The 19,374-nt window shown below is 39.1% G+C and overlaps 1 protein-coding gene across 4 annotated transcripts in view; it reads right to left on the bottom strand.

Annotated features, from left to right (window-relative positions):
- The window catches only part of RB195_017359 (uncharacterized protein), a gene marked incomplete at both ends in the record, with an annotated part of 28,101 nt that overhangs the window by 1,545 nt on the left and 7,182 nt on the right, over positions 1–19,374 (bottom strand). The window contains 20 exons of one of the 4 annotated variants that reach the window (XM_064184325.1): positions 8,720–8,763; positions 8,818–8,945; positions 9,073–9,114; positions 9,180–9,199; positions 9,281–9,367; positions 9,434–9,509; positions 9,563–9,635; positions 10,418–10,554; positions 10,622–10,771; positions 10,832–10,938; positions 11,270–11,398; positions 11,499–11,561; positions 12,222–12,350; positions 12,513–12,665; positions 12,733–12,846; positions 13,636–13,767; positions 13,846–14,029; positions 16,754–16,911; positions 17,126–17,186; positions 17,316–17,371. In XM_064184325.1, the coding sequence (XP_064040205.1) occupies positions 8,720–8,763; positions 8,818–8,945; positions 9,073–9,114; positions 9,180–9,199; positions 9,281–9,367; positions 9,434–9,509; positions 9,563–9,635; positions 10,418–10,554; positions 10,622–10,771; positions 10,832–10,938; positions 11,270–11,398; positions 11,499–11,561; positions 12,222–12,350; positions 12,513–12,665; positions 12,733–12,846; positions 13,636–13,767; positions 13,846–14,029; positions 16,754–16,911; positions 17,126–17,186; positions 17,316–17,371 (2,043 nt within the window). Of the gene's footprint in view, positions 1–58; positions 173–225; positions 292–344; positions 521–3,443; positions 3,591–4,250; positions 4,371–4,622; positions 4,729–8,719; positions 8,764–8,817; positions 8,946–9,041; positions 9,115–9,179; positions 9,200–9,232; positions 9,368–9,433; positions 9,510–9,562; positions 9,636–10,417; positions 10,555–10,621; positions 10,772–10,831; positions 10,939–11,269; positions 11,399–11,498; positions 11,562–12,221; positions 12,351–12,512; positions 12,666–12,732; positions 12,847–13,635; positions 13,768–13,845; positions 14,030–16,753; positions 16,912–17,125; positions 17,187–17,315; positions 17,372–19,374 lie in introns of those variants that run through there. The other 3 variants (XM_064184323.1, XM_064184324.1, XM_064184326.1) reach the window with 3 other exon arrangements.

The following is a 19,374-nucleotide window of genomic DNA, read 5'->3' as shown; positions in this document are numbered from 1 at the left end:
ATTATTCCGCAATAAAATCCATAAACAATTCTGGGTAGATGTCGTAGTAAACACATACCTTTAGCGCTTTCAATCTGCTGGCATCATTTTCTGCCCATGTCCTTATGATATGCCGAGTAGCAAATCCCATAGAACATAAACCATGGAGAATTGGTTCTTTGAAGCCAGACATCTGTCATAAAACAACAGCATGTGAAAAGAAAGAAGATTTATCTAAGCTCATACCTTTGCAAAATTTGGGTCGACATGTAACGGATTCAAATCGCCTGAACCCATACGGTACAAAGCAGCCTAAGTATGAACATCAGATATTATGGAATTTGTCATCATCGAAATCCTCCCACCTGATCAATTGACGTCATCTCTTCAAATACCGCGTCCGGTTGTCTTTTAGGAACTTCAGCCGCAGCCTTCTCATGTGGACTACTGCGTGCTCCTCCGAATTTTCCAGATCCTACTTGAAAAACTCCTATTTGTTGCATAGCGAGTTTTTTACCGGTCGCATCATCATAGGTTGTGACTGCAACGAAAGGAGTTCGGAACGCTGAAGTTTAGAACGTAGAGCAAATTAGTCGGAAAATTTCAATAATTATCATGTAATCTGAAAGGAGCTGAAAGGAATCTGAAAGCAGTAACATAAGCGAAGTACCAGCCCTCAGTAACATGCAAAATTTAAAAAAAAACTGAAATATGACTGAAGAAAACAGAATCATAGAATGTGGAAAAGAAAATATAGCGGGATTTGGATTTCCAAATTAACCCGAAAGGATCAAAATGTTAGAAACTAGAAGAGAATATCGAAGTAAAACGATTATGATGCTGTCCACAGCAAGAACTTCTTAATAGAGATAACTTGTTTACAATGGCTTATAATATACAATGTAATGTTTTTTGGGAATTTTCGGATGAAGACTAGTCATTACTTCTATAAAAGGCAAGTTAATCTGCTTGCTTTTCTCCTAAGAAAAGAAGCTAAGGACAATTGAGAAGTGTTTTACCCAAGTTTGGAAATGGATGCAAATTGGAGTTAAAGTGAATGTTCGTCTGCTAGTTGTTTTTAAAAATCTGTAATCAAGTATAGTAGATGGCTATTAACTTCATTTCCATTTGTAGGAAACGAAAGCAGAACGTTGTGGATGATACAGAGTATTCGTTTGTAATTTCAACCCTTTAATTTTAGGATATTAAAGCGTTCTTCAACGCAAGAAGTAATGGAGAGTATCCTAACCATGAACAAATATATCTGTAAGAGATCAGTCGAGTAGATCATTCGTCTTTGATTTTCTGCATCGCATACGAATTCCATATCGGCTCGACATATGTAGTTTAAATGTGCATGAAACTGGATCCGAAAGACATTCGGAATAAAAGCTCAGTTGAGTAGGTTTAACTGCGTCTGAAGCAAAGGTACTACTAAATCGATAGTATTGACGGAATCGATCGAATCGATTCTCAGTCGAAGTTCGGTGCACTCAATGAATTTCGTATACGGAGCATACCACAATCAGACTCTCCTGCATTTACTCAGATTTACTGCCTTCTTTTATTTACTTTTTTATATTTATTTATTTATTTATTCATAATTATACATTTAAAAAAGAACTATAAAACAAACATAGCATATATAATAGAGAACTATAAAACTTAGGGAATAATCTAGTAACCTTAATTCTTTCTTGTTTCTATTTCACTGGACACCTATGGGTCCTTTCCAATAAACAAATGAATAAATAAATGAACATGTATACATGGGTCCCTGAAGTTACACGCACATTCGTAGTTACACATGTACGTTAAACTATTCATGGCAAAAAACCTAGAATGTAACGTTAACACAGAATTCGCCTGGTGGCACGCTGTACAGCTTAGACTACTAGATGTACCACGTGTTCGTCCGTGGGATTGCTGGCGCAGCGTCAGTGACGGCTGTTATCGCCAGCCGGCGGACGCCGGTTCGAATTTCCACCGGCGTGTCCTCTCCAGTAGTGTTGCATGGTCTACCATGATCATGCAATTTGGAAGGGAGAAGGTAGATCGTACAAAAGTACCACCATAGTACACGCCGATGCTAACAAACGTCGTGTCTTCCGCCAGGTTCTACATCTTTTGATGTTTCTGTGACTACTTTGGATCCGATATTGAATTTAGCCAAGGTAGAAAATAGGAAAATACAAATAAGAACATAAAAAGTACGATTCTTCGATTGCTGCCGTATTTTAATCTTACTTTCATGAAATTCGACGATTGAACGGTTCCATAGATGCTGCTTTAACTACATATATTCACATGGTTCGACATTTTACGGTATCCGAGGTACTGTAAGCTTTTTTTAATGGATCATATGAAGAAGTCACTAACAAAGTTAATTTGAACTTTTAAATATTTATCTGCGGAACTTTGAGGAAAATCAAATGCTTACGACCGCGTCACGTTGAAAATAAGCATCCTGTAGCAATTCACTGTGTATTCCCTTTTTTGCTAGAATGACACTGGTTCGCTGAGCTCTTTTTATTTTGTTTTATTTCTTCATGCTCTTCAAAATCTTTAAAAAAAACTATGATACTTCAGTTCTCGTGGCTACAAACTCGGAAAAAAAATTGCAGATGCGTGTTTAAAAAATGATTCAAGGCGCTGGTCTCGAATGCGAAAAACTTCTCGCATGGCTACATTAATTTTTTCGCTTTTAAAGGCATCACACCATGAATCTGGGGTGGTGCGGATTTCAGGTGGGTTATAACTATACGAGGTCGTAGATTGTGGAGAAAAGGTTGATCCCGTCCATTTCTTCCCAGTTGCCGTAAAAAATGGCCCGGAAAATGCGACGCTTGCACAAGGGTGGCGCGCTCCAATAGGACTCGTTGTAGAAAAAAGAGCCCCGGAACGCTCGAGGCCGCATCTTCCGAGTTTTTTACGGCAATTCGGAGGGAATGAGCAGGATCCCACTCGTCTCTGCAATCTACAATCCCGTATAGTCTTTGACCATCGGAAATCCATATCACGTCAGATTCGTGGGGTGACGCCTTTAACTGTACTGACTCTTCAGAAAAGAATCTATAGGATAAAAGCTTTTTTTTAATTGATATTTATAGTCTTCATTATCAAGACATTTGAAAACTCTTTTAAAGAATTCCTCAAAACCAAATCGGAGTAAATAAGGAAGTAAGGAAAGTGATTAGTGATAGTAGTCCAATGAATAGTGAAATGAAAAAATCGTTACTGTGATTTTCGCCCCCTGATATTTTCATATATGACCTATAGAATTTTTAAGATTTTGAATGAGCTCGCTGACACATATGTTTCCTCATGCCATTCTCGTTCTTACAAGTATTCTATCTTCTAGAATCCCACTACTTAGAGCGAATCATAATCGCATTGCGTAGCAACGATTTCGTACTGCTAAATATAAAAATGACAACTTATTAATTAATTAGTTAACTAATCACCTTCTGTTAATATTAGTGCTCCAGATCCTTTGTCCAGAACATCAACCACTCGAGCTTCAGATCGAAGTTTTGACTCTGACGGCAGGGGTCCATACACTTCAATGTACTGCTCACCATGTAAAATTCTGGTTAGATCGAATTCAATTCCTGAAAGTCTAAGAAGTAACTAAAGTTCTCTTGAAAAGCAAAGAGAAATTTCAAGAAATAACTAGAGTTCTATTGAAAGGCATATAGGAATCTGGTGGCGGAAAGACAGAGGGAGTTAACTATGAACGATAACATTAAATTACAAAGCAAATTACAATTACAAAGCGAATCACAACTTCTTCGGAAGTCACAACTCCCACCGCGTGTAGAGGTTCCAGTACATATTTTGGCACAGAGCTATTTGCCACAAACGTAATCGGGTCAAATCGACTTGGAACACGGTGCAATTGCGTAAGCGGCTGCGCTCGAAGCGGTGCGACGGAGGAAACAGCTGCGGTCGAAGTGGAACCTTTGCTCAACTCTGCTGTTTGACTTCAGCATCCAGCAATCGCTGGCTCAATCTCCGTTACTTTGAGGGTGGTCGGTTACGGCGTTGCACCGTGCTCCACGTTGTTTTGACCGTATCCATTGCGTTCCTTATTGGCGTCGTGGAAAAAAGAAAGAAAATGATTTTTTTCGACTCAAGTTTAAATTAGATGAAAGTGATTAGAAAACAATTCTCTTAATTCTCTTGTGAATAGTATGTTCACACGATAGTTTTGTAGTTTTGTAATTGCCATTAGCGTTCGTAAATTCATAAATCGATAAGAATCTCCAAACCTGGCCAATCCATAATATTCCCAGCTGTTAGGCCGGGTGCTACAACAAAAGTCGGTAACGGAAGGAAATCTTCGGCCATTTCATAGACATATCGTAGATCAGATTTAGCATGAGCACCAACTGAAATTGTCTTAAATTTGTCGTTCATCTTGATTCCAGTCATATCCGAGAAATTATTGGTTGGCTACAAATATCTGAATAAATTTGAAGATTTTTCAAAAAGGTCTAAATAAGTCCATGGACTCGGAGAAACAATTTTCTGCATCCTGAGATTCAACAACTTTTTTATTGAAAAAAAGCTTTACAGTGGGATAAATTAGTAAGCTGCAAAACTCGCCACAAATTAAAGAACAACGGCAAAACGGTGCTTACCTCCAAGAGCGTAGATGATGGCATCTCTGGTAGTGTACTCAAAATAGTGAGGAGGAGGAATGTGAGCTTTGGCTGCTGCTGGATCCATTTCTATAACCGATGCCATCAGAAGAGTTTTGATGAAAAAACAGAAAACAAGGGGAAATTATTTCCAAACGACGCGTTCGAGGTTGCGGATGGAATCGAGGTGGGATTATCGCGAGCTGAATCGATGAGAGGTGCATGCATGGGTCCCCACTGGATCCTAACCGCCACGCTCCACCGCACTTCTTCGAGCGCAGCCGCTTACGCAACTGCACCGTGCTAAATTTCCCTTTGACCCTACTATATGTATGCTCTGATCCCCATATTTTATTCGAAAATAAATCTTAAGCTTCTTTAAGGAAAGTCATATGAGCAGGCAAGTTTCCAGTTCTATTCTTCCTATTCATGAAGAACTACAAAAGATTTCATATTATACATGTTTTTACTACTCAATACTATGATTTGACCAAAAAAAGTATTTTTTACATTCAGATCCTACAACATTACTTTCTCCCAGGGGCTACAGTCAGCTAATATTCACCTAGGTTTTTACTCCACGACTCAATTAGAGCGCATTCGGATCAATGAATAATATCCAAGTTCCACTCATTGTGACTGTCGATCGATAAAATATGCCACGGCCTCGATAATATCCCCACATCGAAAATGATATAAAATACCATTTCCACTATCGCTTCTGTTCTGCTCGCAGCTTTAACGTCACTATCATGTGAATGAATCAGAGGCAACACATCTTGGAATTGTCGATGTCGTGTTCTCTAGGACAACATAGAGTTCGGATTGTAGATTACAGGTACGAGTGTGGTCCCATTCGAATTCCCCCTAATCGTCCTGAAAAATGTCGTGGGAACCGCATTAAGTCCTACAGGAATACGTCAGACCGCGCCGTCCTTATACACGCTCCTGGTCCATCCGCAACCTAGTTATTGGTTTTAATTAAATAAGCTGCCGAGGAGACCTAATTGATTTTCGACCGCTTGTGGATGGACGTGGTGCGTTTTCACGTACCTCGTAGGAGCAAACATTTCCCCCGCCGTTTTTCAGGACGGTTAGGGGGATTTGTGGTAAGCCATCGTCATGCTCGTAATCTACACTCTGAACTCTATATTTACCCAGAAGAGACCCCAGTATCATCAGTAATGTGGTATGCTGGTTCTAGATACAAACACAAGTTCAGCTTCTGTTACCGTTTCTGCACCGTTTGTCGCTCTAAGACCGTTGCCGCACGCTTTCCATGCTATTGATCGATAACAAGATAGCGGAACGCCACTAGGAGCGCCTAGTAGCCTTGCACAGTGGCCGCAATACAGCAACCAACGGAAGAAAAAGTGTTCGAGATGGGTACTGTTTGATAATCGATGGTTGAATGATTACTTTATCACTACAAAGTCATCATTCATTATTTCTATTCCATAATTATCAAGTAAATACAAAATGAAATGATAACAAAACAAAAAGTAACGATTCCAATGTGTTTAGAGGTAACATTGTACGTAAATAAAGACATATTTTTCTTCTTTACTAAAAAAAAACATGGAAAAAGAAAGTACACATCAGCATAAGATTTATTTGTGGACGTCAGTCGATTTGAACGCAATGACATCGGCCGGCATCTTATCAATTAACCATACTACGGTGTAGTCCCAACGCGCCTGTGATCAGCAACTCTTTCGATAAGTGGCTGTAGATCGAAACCGTAGGTTACGAAAAGGCATCCCTCCAAAATAAACACAAACATGAACTGAAAATAATCGATACGCATCGATTAAAAATCAAAAATGAGCAAGAAAATGAACGCCAACAAGAACTGGACTGAAACTCGATATGAACTGAAATAATCGATTTCGAGCAAGGTAGTGATGAAACCTTCGATCAACTCCGCATTCGGAAAATTTCCAAAAAAAAAAAAACCGAAAGAAACTTCCTTTTCCAGAATTTTGAAATCCACTCACTGCAACGAATGCCATAAACCATAAAAGCGATTCCCTTCCAGCTGTTTCTAGTTGAGAACTAAAACAAGTTGAAAGAGGACGAGCACGTATGATCGAATTCTGGACGAGGATACAACGCCTTACTCAGAGGGACTAAGGAAAAATCCAGAATTCGTCCGCTAATTCGGGTAGTTTCGCTTAAAAACAATTATTTTATAATTGAAAGTTCGTTTTACTCTTTACAATGTTTGATGTTTGTAGAGATCAGAAAATAGGAGTCGCAATCAATTCGTGCACAGTTATTTGTAAGTAGCAAGTAGAATTCACGCACTGTAGAATAATGCTCAATATATAAAAATTCCAATAAAAAATAATCTAAAAAGAAATTCAACCGTTGAAGATAGTGCACAATAATAATGTGACCAATTGCTCATGTTTGGCTGTCCTTGAATCCTGGCATGTTGAATTCGTATCCTTTCCTGATTTCCATGAGCAAGACTGTTACTGATCTTCACTAACAGCTAGCGTTTCGACGCTGTCGCATTTGTCGATGCATGGAAGAAATCAAAGCAATCAGTAGAAAAAAATCCAAGAATACTTCAGCAAATGTGGATTATAAGTCGAACCAGAACGCTATTGTCCTATATAAGCGAAATCAAAACAATTTGGAGGTATGGGGAATCGAACCCCAGACTTCTCGCATGCAAAGCGAGCGCTCTACCCCTGAGCTATACCCCCACGTCTTTCCGTGTTGGTGGAATACTTCACTAACTTCCTCTTGTGTTCCCTTCCGTCATATTTCCTGTCTGCATGCAATCCATAAGAGAGAAAACCAAAAATCCAGTTGAAACCATGTTTAGCTAAATTTTCACGTCTGCACGAAAATGACGAATTCACGCGAAAATCTTACAAATTACTACACGCTACACGGGAGGAGATAGAGAGGAGTTACACATCCAGTTGGGATCGATGATGCTCCTCAGGGCAAAAGAGAGAATTCACGTGATGATACTGTGTAAAGAGTAGAGTACTGTTCAGTTCAAACTATTCAATTCTTTATACCTTCGATTCATTTATTATGACTTGGACCGTTAGGCGGGGGCGGCGCAGTTGGTTACAGGTCCATTGTAGCCAGACGGTCGATGGTTCGGAAACACTCTGGTGCAAACCAAGCCCTCCAACCCTTCGGGGTCGATAAATTGGTGGCAGACTTGTCTGGGAAAATAAAAACACTGACTTGATGGTCGGTTGGCCCCGGTAAGTCATTGTATAGGTTAGCAACGTGTTCCAAAACCTCAACGATTACAAATTGCAATAAAACGCATTGGCACATCCCAAGTGGACTGATATGCCAAAAATTATATCCTTTAGGATATAATCAATAATCGCAGGCAAAAACAGGTCAAATTAATTCACAGTTTAAGAGTTCTCAGCATCGTACTGAATTCTCATCATCGTACTAACAGAAATGAAGCATGGTGCAACTGAACAAGCGGTTGCCGCGAAGTGGCGCAGTGGAGCGTAGCGGATGGGATCGAGTGAGGACCCTTGTTACCATCGTTCATTTCTGCAGTTCGCGACGTTCTCATCTCGATTCCAACCGCTATCCTCACCGCTTCGAGCGCAACCGCTTACGCAACTGCACCGTGCTTCACGTCGTTTTGACCTTACTGTTTCTCGCATTTACCTATATCCAAACTAATTAAGAACTCGTGAAAATCTAGGTGTCTTTTTTTTGTAAATGCTTCTCTTAAGCTGCTCTCCTTGAACACGGTTATCTTCTGTAACAATCACTTCTTTCAAAAAAAAAAAAAAAAAAAAAAACGAGTTCGCTTTAACAAAAAAAAACAAAACAAATAATAATAATCAATAAAACCATATCAATAGAAGAAATAAGATCCACAAAACAAATAATAAAAATCCATAACGAACATTACATAGACAGTTAGAGCTGAACAAAACACGTATCATATCAAGCCGGTCTTTTTTTATTCAAACTAAAATTGAATTTGAAACTACATCCAATCTACCAAGCATTGCTAGGTTCTTAGTAATGCAAACGACATAGTTGATCGTTTAAACATCCTTACAATTATCAAAACAAGAACTTTCAAGGGTTCCTCACAAGATCAAAGCTAGAGAGATGCTAATCATATCATGTTGATCTAAAACGTCAAAATCAGCTAATCAATTGATTTAATTATATCCCTGTTCCATACCAGTGTTCGGATAGAAACCGTTATCGAATCGTAGGGGAAGATTAGCGGCAAAAAACTCTTGGACGTTTGAAAACAACGCAGAATCTGCAAATAACTGTTCAGTATCCAATTCCCTCACTATTATCGCGCTGAAACCATATAAATTAGAAATTAATTTTAAAAAATATTCTTTATCTCTCAAGGACACCCGACATCGTACAGAATTATCAGAGAAGATAACTAACGTAGCAAAATCAATAAACAATAAATAACAACTATCGATTGATAATGTCAGGCACGCGACCATCTTGAAAATGACTAAAACATGGCAATATTAAACATGCACAACTAATATTATCTATACAAAAGTATTTAATACATACATTGACCGCGACAAAACACTCTCAAAAGGCCAAACTATTGATCGATCGGTAGATCAAACATCTACGGGATGCTGTTGTGTCATGCCACCGTTTTTGCATACTGTTTTCGCAATAGAAGCAACAAGTTTGATATCATTTTCATTCGAACCAGCAGCTTCTTTAAGATTCCTCATGGTACGACGTGATGCCTGAACAGTAGATAAGTTTGTTCGAAATAATTCAACAACGATCAATCGATCATTTTTTTTACTTACCACACTACAGAAGAAGGTTGCAATTTCTTTCTCATGTGCGGCGCTGGCTGCATTCTTCTTGCAAGAATTCGTGCATCTAAATTTTTGTGTAAATAACGGAAAAAGATCGATTAAATCGCCACCACTCACCTGGAAAGCGTAGCGATCATGCTGTATATGTCGATAGCAGCATCGGCAACACGAATTAGCTCGTACTGTCGGTCTACAAGTCAATTAATTAAAAAATAGGAATTTTTAAAAAGAACTGTTGGAGGATATTTCAGGATATGTGTATAATAGTCACAGACGTAGAAGTACAATATAAAACATGTCAAATATACTATTATTATTATTATTATTATTATTACTATTATTATTATTATTATTATTATTATTATTATTATTATTATTATTATTACTATTATAATAAACAAATACATACGTATATACGGTTCGATGCAATAATTGTAATAATGCCCAAAAAAGCGGTAAGTACACATTATTTATTGTCGAAAAATTGAACGGCTAGGGCGCAGAACAGTCCTACGTGCGCGATAACGCAGAGTTATCTTCATTCAAAATCAACATCTGTCTCTATTTTCTAGTAAATCCGTGGCAGAGGTGTAAATCCTACAAATGTGGACTGAAAACTTTTTGAAATCCTTCAACTTTACTTAGTAGCACATATTTCCTGTTCTCACTTTACCTCAGCCACATTGTCAACTTCGTCACTCCATATCCACTAAAAAAAGGACCTTTGCCAATAAAAAAACAAAGGGAGTCACCAAAAAATTCGACCAAAGAATTTTAAGGAAACCTCGATAAAGTTGAGTCAGTAATATAATTCTTCCACAAATATTCGTAGAGAGGTCATGTAGTAAATTTTATAAGTTTACCAGCAATTTCTTAGTTTCTGAATAAGTGTTGGCATACTATAGAAGCCGATAAAAACCACTTTCTCCGAAAAGAAATCGATAATAGAAGAGAATTTTAGACAGGACGTACCAATAATTCCTTTCTTGTATTTGATCAGAAGGTTCTCGACGGTCTTTCCAAATTCTTTGATGCAAGAGTCCAGCTCTTTAGCCGATTCAACGAGTGCAGGATCCACAACTGATTCGAAGTTTGCGCCCGTACTTCCGCTGAACTTATTGAAACTAATTTTCTCCCACTTAATAAAAACACAAGCGCAAAAACCACTACACCAACCCGGTTGCTCTCTTTACCACCTGCCCAAATAGAGTCCCAATTCCACCGGATTTGATCTCTTTGGCGACTTGTTGCAGATGTTTGCCGGCATGCTGTGCACCAGTAAGGGCAACAAAGAGTCGCATCACATCATTCGCACCTTCGAAGATTCTAAAGAAAAAAAAACACTTGGTTGCATTTAAATTTTGCAAAGCTGACTTCATTTTCTACCTGAAGATTCGAAGATCTCTCATCACTCGTTCCAAACCAGTCTCTGCCATGAAGCCCATGCCTCCGTGGAGTTGAATAGCCTCGTCACAAACCCACCAAGCATTTTCCTGAAAAAAGAGATACTAGGACGAAAACATGCACACTCCGAAAGTGATAGCGAAAAGGGGTTGTGGTTTTGGCTTTCTAACCATCTAAGCTCAAAAAATGCCAAAACGCAGAGAATCCCCATAAGGCCGGAGCAGGGATAAGGGGTGGGGGGGGGAAGGGAAGGGAGCTTTAGTCAGAAAGGCGAAACGCTAAGGCCCGCCTTCGCCAAAAACACTTTGTTAGTCTGTTTTCAGCACTGACCTGAATTGCACCTCAGTGGTGGTTCGATAGCTATGTTGTTAGATTATTTGCTGGGCCCATTCTTATTTAATCAACGCAAATATCACATACCGATGCAGCCACCTTTCCAATAGCAGCCTCTAACTGATAATCCTGAATTCCCCGATCCATATTCGATGAGAGAAGATACACAATCGATTCTGTCGCATAATGACGAGCAATCATATTCGTAAGTTTCTCCTTAATTTATTATTGCTTCATAAGTAAAAACTCCGACAATAAAAAAAAAAGACAAAAATAGAGGAAGAACATCCAAATAGAAGAAGATTACGGCGCTTACCTGAACATTGAAGAATTCTTGCAAAGTTTGGCCGAACTGAACACGTTGTGTGATATGATCCACCTTAAGCAAAAAATGTTCATAAAATTCTGCTGCTCAAAATCAAACTAAATGCGTAAGAATAGCGTTAAATAAGAAGATAGAAGTAATAAGAATCTTTGTCATGGAAACGATTACCGTACGTGGGGCCAGAACAGTAAACTATTATTACTATTCTGTCTATATGTATCTCAGCAGTTCATAAGGTGACCCCCAGACGGCTAATTGTTTTACGTCACAGTTGTAACTCCACTAGAAATGTATGCAAACGCAAGGGACAACGCCCACTAATGTCATTGCCGATTTCAGATTTGAATGTCTGCGCAAAATACTGCATTCGTGTTCTGCCGCGGAAATTCAGAGGTGCTCAATGGCTTTTTCCATTGTTGTATGATTCAATTTCATCTCTCCGATGAAAATTACTGCTGACTAAATTAGCATGAGTACGGCGTCGTTCTTCTAAACGAAACTGCTATCGAAAATGGCCCATAAATTTCAGAAAGAGAAAAAAGAAAAAAAATTCACGGGAAGCCCTGAGATAAAATCAACCTTACAAATAAAAGAACACGTAATTCTTTTTTATTTGTTTACACAAAACTTTTATAGCAATAGAAAAACTGAATTATCAGACAGTATTGCAAGATAGTATGTATCTAGAATTTTCGAGAGAATCAAGAAACCTACCGTTTTCTGAATGCAGTACTTCATCGCACCAGTACAGGCTGCTGGAATTGAGAAACGACCATTGTTTAGGATGTTCATTGCTACTTTGAACCCTTCACCTTCTACTCCAAGAAGGTTTTCCGCAGGAATCTTCAACAAAATAAAAATTTTGAGAAGAAAATATAGAAACAAATACGTTCAGATGTATGTGAAAGTAAAGTAATGTAAAAGCTAATGAAGAAAGATGTAGAAAATCCAATTCATCTAGAAAAGTAACATGAATTCTCAACGAAAATAATAATGACAGCTTACTTTCACGTTGTCGAAGTGCACTTCTGTGGTGTTAGATCCCTTTATACCCATTTTCTTCTCCTGTGGTCCGCTAGTGACCCCTCCAAAACTGCGCTCCACAATAAAAGCAGACACTTTGTCTTTTGTGGAACCATCCGGCATCGTTATGGGAGTCTGAAAGCAAACTACTCTTTATTCGGTCCAGCACGACAAAAATATCTCCAATTAACAGAATACTTGCCTGAGCAAATACTGTGAATATGTCTGCAAATCCACCATTACTGATCCAGATTTTACCGCCGTTGAGAATGTAATGTTTTCCATCAGGACTCTTCACAGCGCGACTGCGGATGGACTGAACAATTAACGTGCATAAACAGTGCTCAACGACTAGGAATTTCACATTGAATTAAAGGTGTACATAGTTTCGCTCTTCGACAAGGACAGCCTTTTACCTCAGTATTAGAGAAACACCTTGACAGCATTTGATAATACCTTGATGAGAAGTTTCTCACGAACTCACAAGAAGGCTTCATTTTCACATCTACATTTACAATTTACCTGCACTTTTCTATTTGGACATTACTTTTTCCTCCTCCTTACCCCTTTGAAAATGTTTCCATAATTACTGACAATCAGCTCACATACTTTTCGATATTTCTTCTACAAAAAAATCAAAACCAACTCGCAGTCAATAACCACCTCTAATATTCTTTGATAATCTAATTGGTGTAAAATGGGATCAAAATGACATGAAGTTAGATGCGGTTGCATAAGCGCTGCGCTCGCGGTGGATCGAAGCGGTTGTTGTCGAGGGGGACCCCCACAAGCGCCTCTCATCGGTGCAGTTCGCGAATGTTTCACCTCGATTGCAACCGCTGTCTCCACCTCATCGCTTCGAGCGCAGCAACTGCACCGTGTTTCATGTAGTTCTGACACAACTATAGATTTAAAATGACGCGTGCAATAATATTCAAAGAAACGTTACATGAAAGCTACACTGTAAAGAAAGAATCGAATTTTCATTTTTTTTGGAATGAAACTTTTTCATAGAAAATTGAATAAGAAATGGCAATGGCGTTCAGAACAGGAAGGTCACAGAATGAAACAAAAAAGGTGCATCCATTTAGAGTATGCAACTCACATTAGCATCAGAACCGCTGCTGGGCTCAGTGAGGCAAAAGGCGGCAAATTTGCGCCCAGTGGCTAAATCTGGCAAATATTTCTCCTTTTGTGCTTCAGTTCCATATAGCAAAATCCCTTTGTATCCAATCGACTGAAACAAATAACATATTCTTGAGAACCTTTTCCTGTCTTTTCGCATCCTCTCCAAAAAAAAAAGTGGTGAGCTCACCTGATGCGCTCCCATCACTACACCAAGTCCAAGATCATGAGCGCCAACAATTTCAGCCAGTCTAGCCAACTGACTATTGTTCATGCCAGCTCCCTCGTATTCCGGTGGCACCACCGCTCCTAAGGCGCCAAGTTCGGCGAATTGTTTCAGCACGTCTTTCGAAATTTCCATCTTCTCGTCGTTTCTGAACAAATCCCGGGATCACTTCAATAAGTGAACTACAGCATACGAAAAAACAAAACATAACAAAATATAAACAAATAAGCAATCTTCTGGCACACTTCATAACAAAACAATACTATTAATTAGAATTCTGAATAACGAGGATTATTGAAAAATTCTGGGTGTACTTAATATAACCGGACCGGTATTTCGAGACCAAACTCTGCTCAATCGAAAACAGAAACAGTAATAACGAACAATTGATTGCATTAGTGCAAAGCATGAAAATGTTGTTTTCAAATGCTGCACTTCAGCTTACCAATATGAAACAGCTATGATCTGAATATCTTAGAGATTCGTCTTCAAACATCGAATAATCGAGTTGTACTACCATTTGACTATTTCACATATACCCCTTACAGTAACTTCTAAAAAATCTCAGACTATGTTATAAGTTAGAGTCGGGTAAAAGCACATTATGTTTACGTTTATAAGAAAAACTTTGTGGATATAGTTAGCGTTGAATTCCACTCTCACTTCGTATACGTCGGATTGAGAAATTCAGCTGAATCATGACTATGCAACAGAAACTACCTGTTAGAAGTGATCGAAGACAGAAATACGGAAAATGGCAACAGGAGCCCTCTTCCCTAGCAAAATGCACTTATTCTTTGAAAAAGCATGACAGATAGTGGGGTGATAACACATCTGATGAACATGGATCCACAATAAAAGAAAAATAAATGATATCAGAACAAATTTGGCGCCGATATATTGCTTACGATTATCTTAACCTTACAGTAAACTCCACTATTCGTAATTATTTGCGCTAAAAAAGTAGCTAAGAGTAGTTAAACAGTTGTTATACTCTCTAAGGAGTGCAGCAGCGCTTCACTTGGGCCCGTACTCAATATACTTGTCCTCATCAGGATATATAAGATGGAATCGGAATCGGGGACTCTTTTTTCCAGCCATCCAACATTATCTGATATGAACAGATTTTTACTGGACACCAGTGTATCTAACTCACACTTCTTTTCATGTGTTCGGTATATCGCATTTATCCAGAGGATAAGTCAAGTTGGCCTGCAGGCCTTGGATGTATTTTCAACCTAATTTCCTCTAGTTAAAAATGGCTACTATTAAATGATTATTCTACACCAACAATGAACTACTCTCCTCGAATAAAGAAAAGTCGCCGAAGATGAGCATTTAAGAAAAATTTTTTTGCAGACGTTTTCTCCTTGCGAGAGAAAAAGAATTTCACAATGGTCAGGTTGCTGTATTTTTTTAACTATTACACATCCAAAAAAAAATTCTGTTGAATAAAGTTTGGGAGAGAGCAAGAGGTTTCCGAGAACATGTAATATGGGGTCATCCAGCAGTATGATTTGAAGGCACGATAAACCTTTCGATATATTAAAATTTTGAAGTGAAAGCGCGGAAACTGTATTTGCGTTATGAGATGAGGATCACCCAAGAACCTTAAGTCCCAAAGTCTAGGAATTATCGAGAAAACTCAATAGATGAAACCAACAAGAAGAATTAAATGCGTCGGATCAGTTTTACTCTATAAAAAGAAAAGAAACATTTGGACTGAAAAGCGACAAAGCACAATTTTATTGCAAACAGAGACCGGAATGCCATACGAAAGGGACATAACTACGTGAAATGAACCACATCTTTTTTGATTTTAAAACACAACACTAACGACGATCAATTCGAAGAGTAAAAACTTCTTAATGCGTTAATATTCAAGGAAAAAAAGAAAACTGTCCTAACTGTCCTGCCCAACAAAAATGTCATTACAGTTTAATTAATCCTTGCTTTGTTCTGCAAACGTTGAGTTGTACGCCTCAACAAATAAAGAAGTAATAGTTTGATTTTTTTTTTCAGAATGAAAAGGCGAAACACAAGTAGTCGATGAGGGTTACTGGCAGTCGTAGTTATCTCAGGAAAAAGAATTCGGTACAACAGGCAAACAAGAACGTTAACATCTAGAAAAATCTTGAGCGGTTTCTACCTGAAGTTACCGACACCACTAGAATTTCGATTAGGTTTTTCTAGCAAAACCGTCGTCGACGGCAAGGTTTCCTATTTCACGTTTCCGGTTCCTCAAATTGTTGCGACAATAATCGTCTCAGATTTTTTGAAGAACATTTTGCATATGTGAGAGTATTTTGAACTATACGGCTACAACTCGTTAGATACTATTCAAATAAATGCTTAGCAGTATGTACAAAACTAAAACACATCTCAAACAAAGTGCTACAAATAAAGTAGTTCTGCACATTCGTGTACAAACAGTCAAATGCGTTCCTTTTCGCAAATATTCAAGATCAACGAACGCTTAGCTATATCTAGTTTTCCACATGGCACTATCTTCGAACATTCGTTTGAACCACTTCTATGTTTTAAAGATGCACGGATACAACACCAAAACTCTGTTGTTTACTCAACCGATGAACCCCTTTCAAAAAAGTACAGAATATTCTAGCAGAAAAAAAGCAAAAACCTAGGGCGGTACAACGTGCCCTATTACTGAAAGATAACTACGGAACGGCTATGAAAAAAGGTTCCGAGTAATAAGGACACTGCAGAAGTGCAAATTTAAATTAGTTCAACTTTGCACCGAAGTTAAACTGCACAGAACTATTTGATACATTTGAAGTATTTTCCAGTAAGTTAAGAGACTCTCGACTTTTCCAAACAGCAGGAATCGTAACGCATCAAAAGCTTTGCTTACTTCGCGACGTCGTTAACTTCTTCAAGGAATTTCTCCACAGGACCAACAATCAGATGTAGTGTTTCACGATGATCTTCGTCAAGCGTCAATGGATAAGGGAATACTTGATCGATCACGGCACGACCACGGAACAGATTCATACAGAACGAATTTGTCTCCTGCAACGAAACAGACGAAGCATAGACGATTGTCGTGCATAAAATGGGGTGAGTGCTAGTATTTGCAAAAGTTACTAGTGAACAGAGAATGAGAACTGTTGTACGTTCAGTCACATGCACGCAAATGCTGCCAATGCACGGAAATTTATGCAAAATAGGAGTTTTGCGACATAAATAAATTCACTATGCACTTTCGTATACGGATAATACTCACCGGTGGTGCTTTTGCATCCTTCCTTTCAGACTTTGCGGCAGCGCTGGCTACAGCAGCGAATCTAAAATTCTGTTGAAAAGGTCGAAAATAGGAGTACACACGAACGGAAAGCTTTAAAATCGTTTTATCAAGGGGCGGGCAGCGCCGATTCTCGACGTGAAGCTATAAGAAGAGGAAGAACTGCTCGTACCTGACAGTTTTTGGCAGTGAAGGTCTGATGGCTGATTTTGCAAGTGTTGACAGCATCTACAATTTACGTATTGTTACAGCGTACAAAAGAAGCAGAACGAATATAAAAGCGTTCATAGAAACATATAATATGGAGAGTTTGGATGCGAACATTCCTGATTCACATCTGCCTTTGTCTACTTTCACACCACTGGTGCTCATACGTTTAAGAGATGCAATCTTCATTTGTACTCATTTCTCTTGTTTTCTTCTAGGAATGATCGGCTCAACATTCAATTAGTGAGCCTTGTTTTCGTGCCTACATTCGTGCCATGCTATCCATCACGAGATAACAAAAATCAGGGACACAGCTTCTCTTGAAAAAGGGAATTGAAATAACATACATTCCAAAGAAAAATTTTGACATTTAGACCACTAATGATTGGCTAAATTATGCCTAAGATCTACCGTTTCCAGTCGATATTAACACCTTTCAACAGTAGTAACAGCACGATTTAGCCTAATTGTGAAAATACACCATAGGCCTTGAATTTTCGACTCGAATATAGTTACAGGTGGGTCAAAACGACACGAAGTGCAGTTGCGTGAGCGGCTGCGCTCGAAGCGATGCGGTTGAGCGTAGCAGTTAGGAGCGAGGGAGGACCATAGCTTCCACCATTCTTCGCCCGCTTCGATTCCAATCTTTTTCTCGACCTTCCCGCCTTAAGTCCAGCCGCTGACACAATTGGATCCTGTTTTATGTCGTTTTGTTCCTACTATAGTATATACTATACTATTGTCAATATTTCTACAAAAACCCAGGGCACGTCGAACTGCTGACATTTAAGCTGGTACTAGTTTTTCGATAAAAACAGTTCCAGTACAAGTTTGTAACAGGGAACTAAACTATTTCTGCCGAAATGCAAGGGAACGCTTCGTGTGTACATCATAAGTGGTTATTTCAACAAGTCTGGTTACAACGACAGTTTGTTGATAGTAAGAGATGAACGAAATCGATGAATTAAAAAGAAGGAATTCCCGCAGACTTCATTAGAAAAATTCCTAGTTGGGAACTGAAACCTTTTCAACAGTAAAAAGCTGCACATGCGTCTTCCAGAAATAGCAAAGATGACGGCAGAAGCTGATGGAACAAATCGAAAAACGGGTAAATGTGGATACAGACGTACGAAATGGGTACCTCCGTCCTACTTTGTACACAACTCGGCAAAGAAAAACAAGCAACGTAAAGCAATCGAGGAGATGCAATCGATGCGTGTCGGTCGCTAACACATTGATCACTGAGCGAGAGCATATCAACAACAACCCCTGCTGACCACAACAATTATAGCGCAGCGTCTGACGTCATTTTACGAAACCGACGTCAAATATCTGAAGTTAGCTCTGAATCTCAGCGGCACCCTTGCGCAAGCGCCTGCGTTCGAAGCGGTGCAGCTAGCGGGTGCGATCGCGGTGGGACCATCACAACGGCGATAAGTGGTGTTACCAAGGGACCCTCCCGACCCTAACCCCTACGATTCTCCGCACCGGAAAAAAGTGAAGCGTAGTACACTTATTGCGATTGGCTTCTTCAAACGTTCCAGCCTTTAACAATTTATCTCCATGACATGGCCCAAATATTGTACAAATGCGAAACCAATATTAAAGGTGTAAAGAATGAGTTCTTTGCTGGTGATGGAACAGAAACAATGCATGAGCAAATCTTTCCACATCGTGCCTTTTTCCGATATGCTGGTCTACACTTTCTACAGGAAACTCGTCTACAAACTAAGCGATGAAATAACTGAAGCGGGTAATTCTGGCAAAATGCATGACCACTGACATCATTCGCCCGCAATAATGCAAAAACACAGTGCGCTGCAATGCGGCATTAAAGAACCGGTACCAAGTTATATTTTCTTACCAGTAAAGCGGCAAATATGAGGATTTTTGACATCTCAAATCTTTGTTCGTATCGCGCCATGTTCTCCTCAGTAAAATATCCCTTCTACACAAAATATAATGGGGTCAAAACGACATGAAACACGGTGCAATTGCGTATGCGGCTTCTCTCGAGGAGGTGC

Source organism: Necator americanus, chromosome II (assembly GCF_031761385.1).
Source record: "Necator americanus strain Aroian chromosome II, whole genome shotgun sequence".
NCBI classification, from domain to species: Eukaryota; Metazoa; Nematoda; class Chromadorea; order Rhabditida; family Ancylostomatidae; genus Necator; species Necator americanus.
The sequence above is the reverse complement of the archived record's forward strand: the minus strand, read 5'-3'. Positions and strand labels throughout refer to the sequence as shown.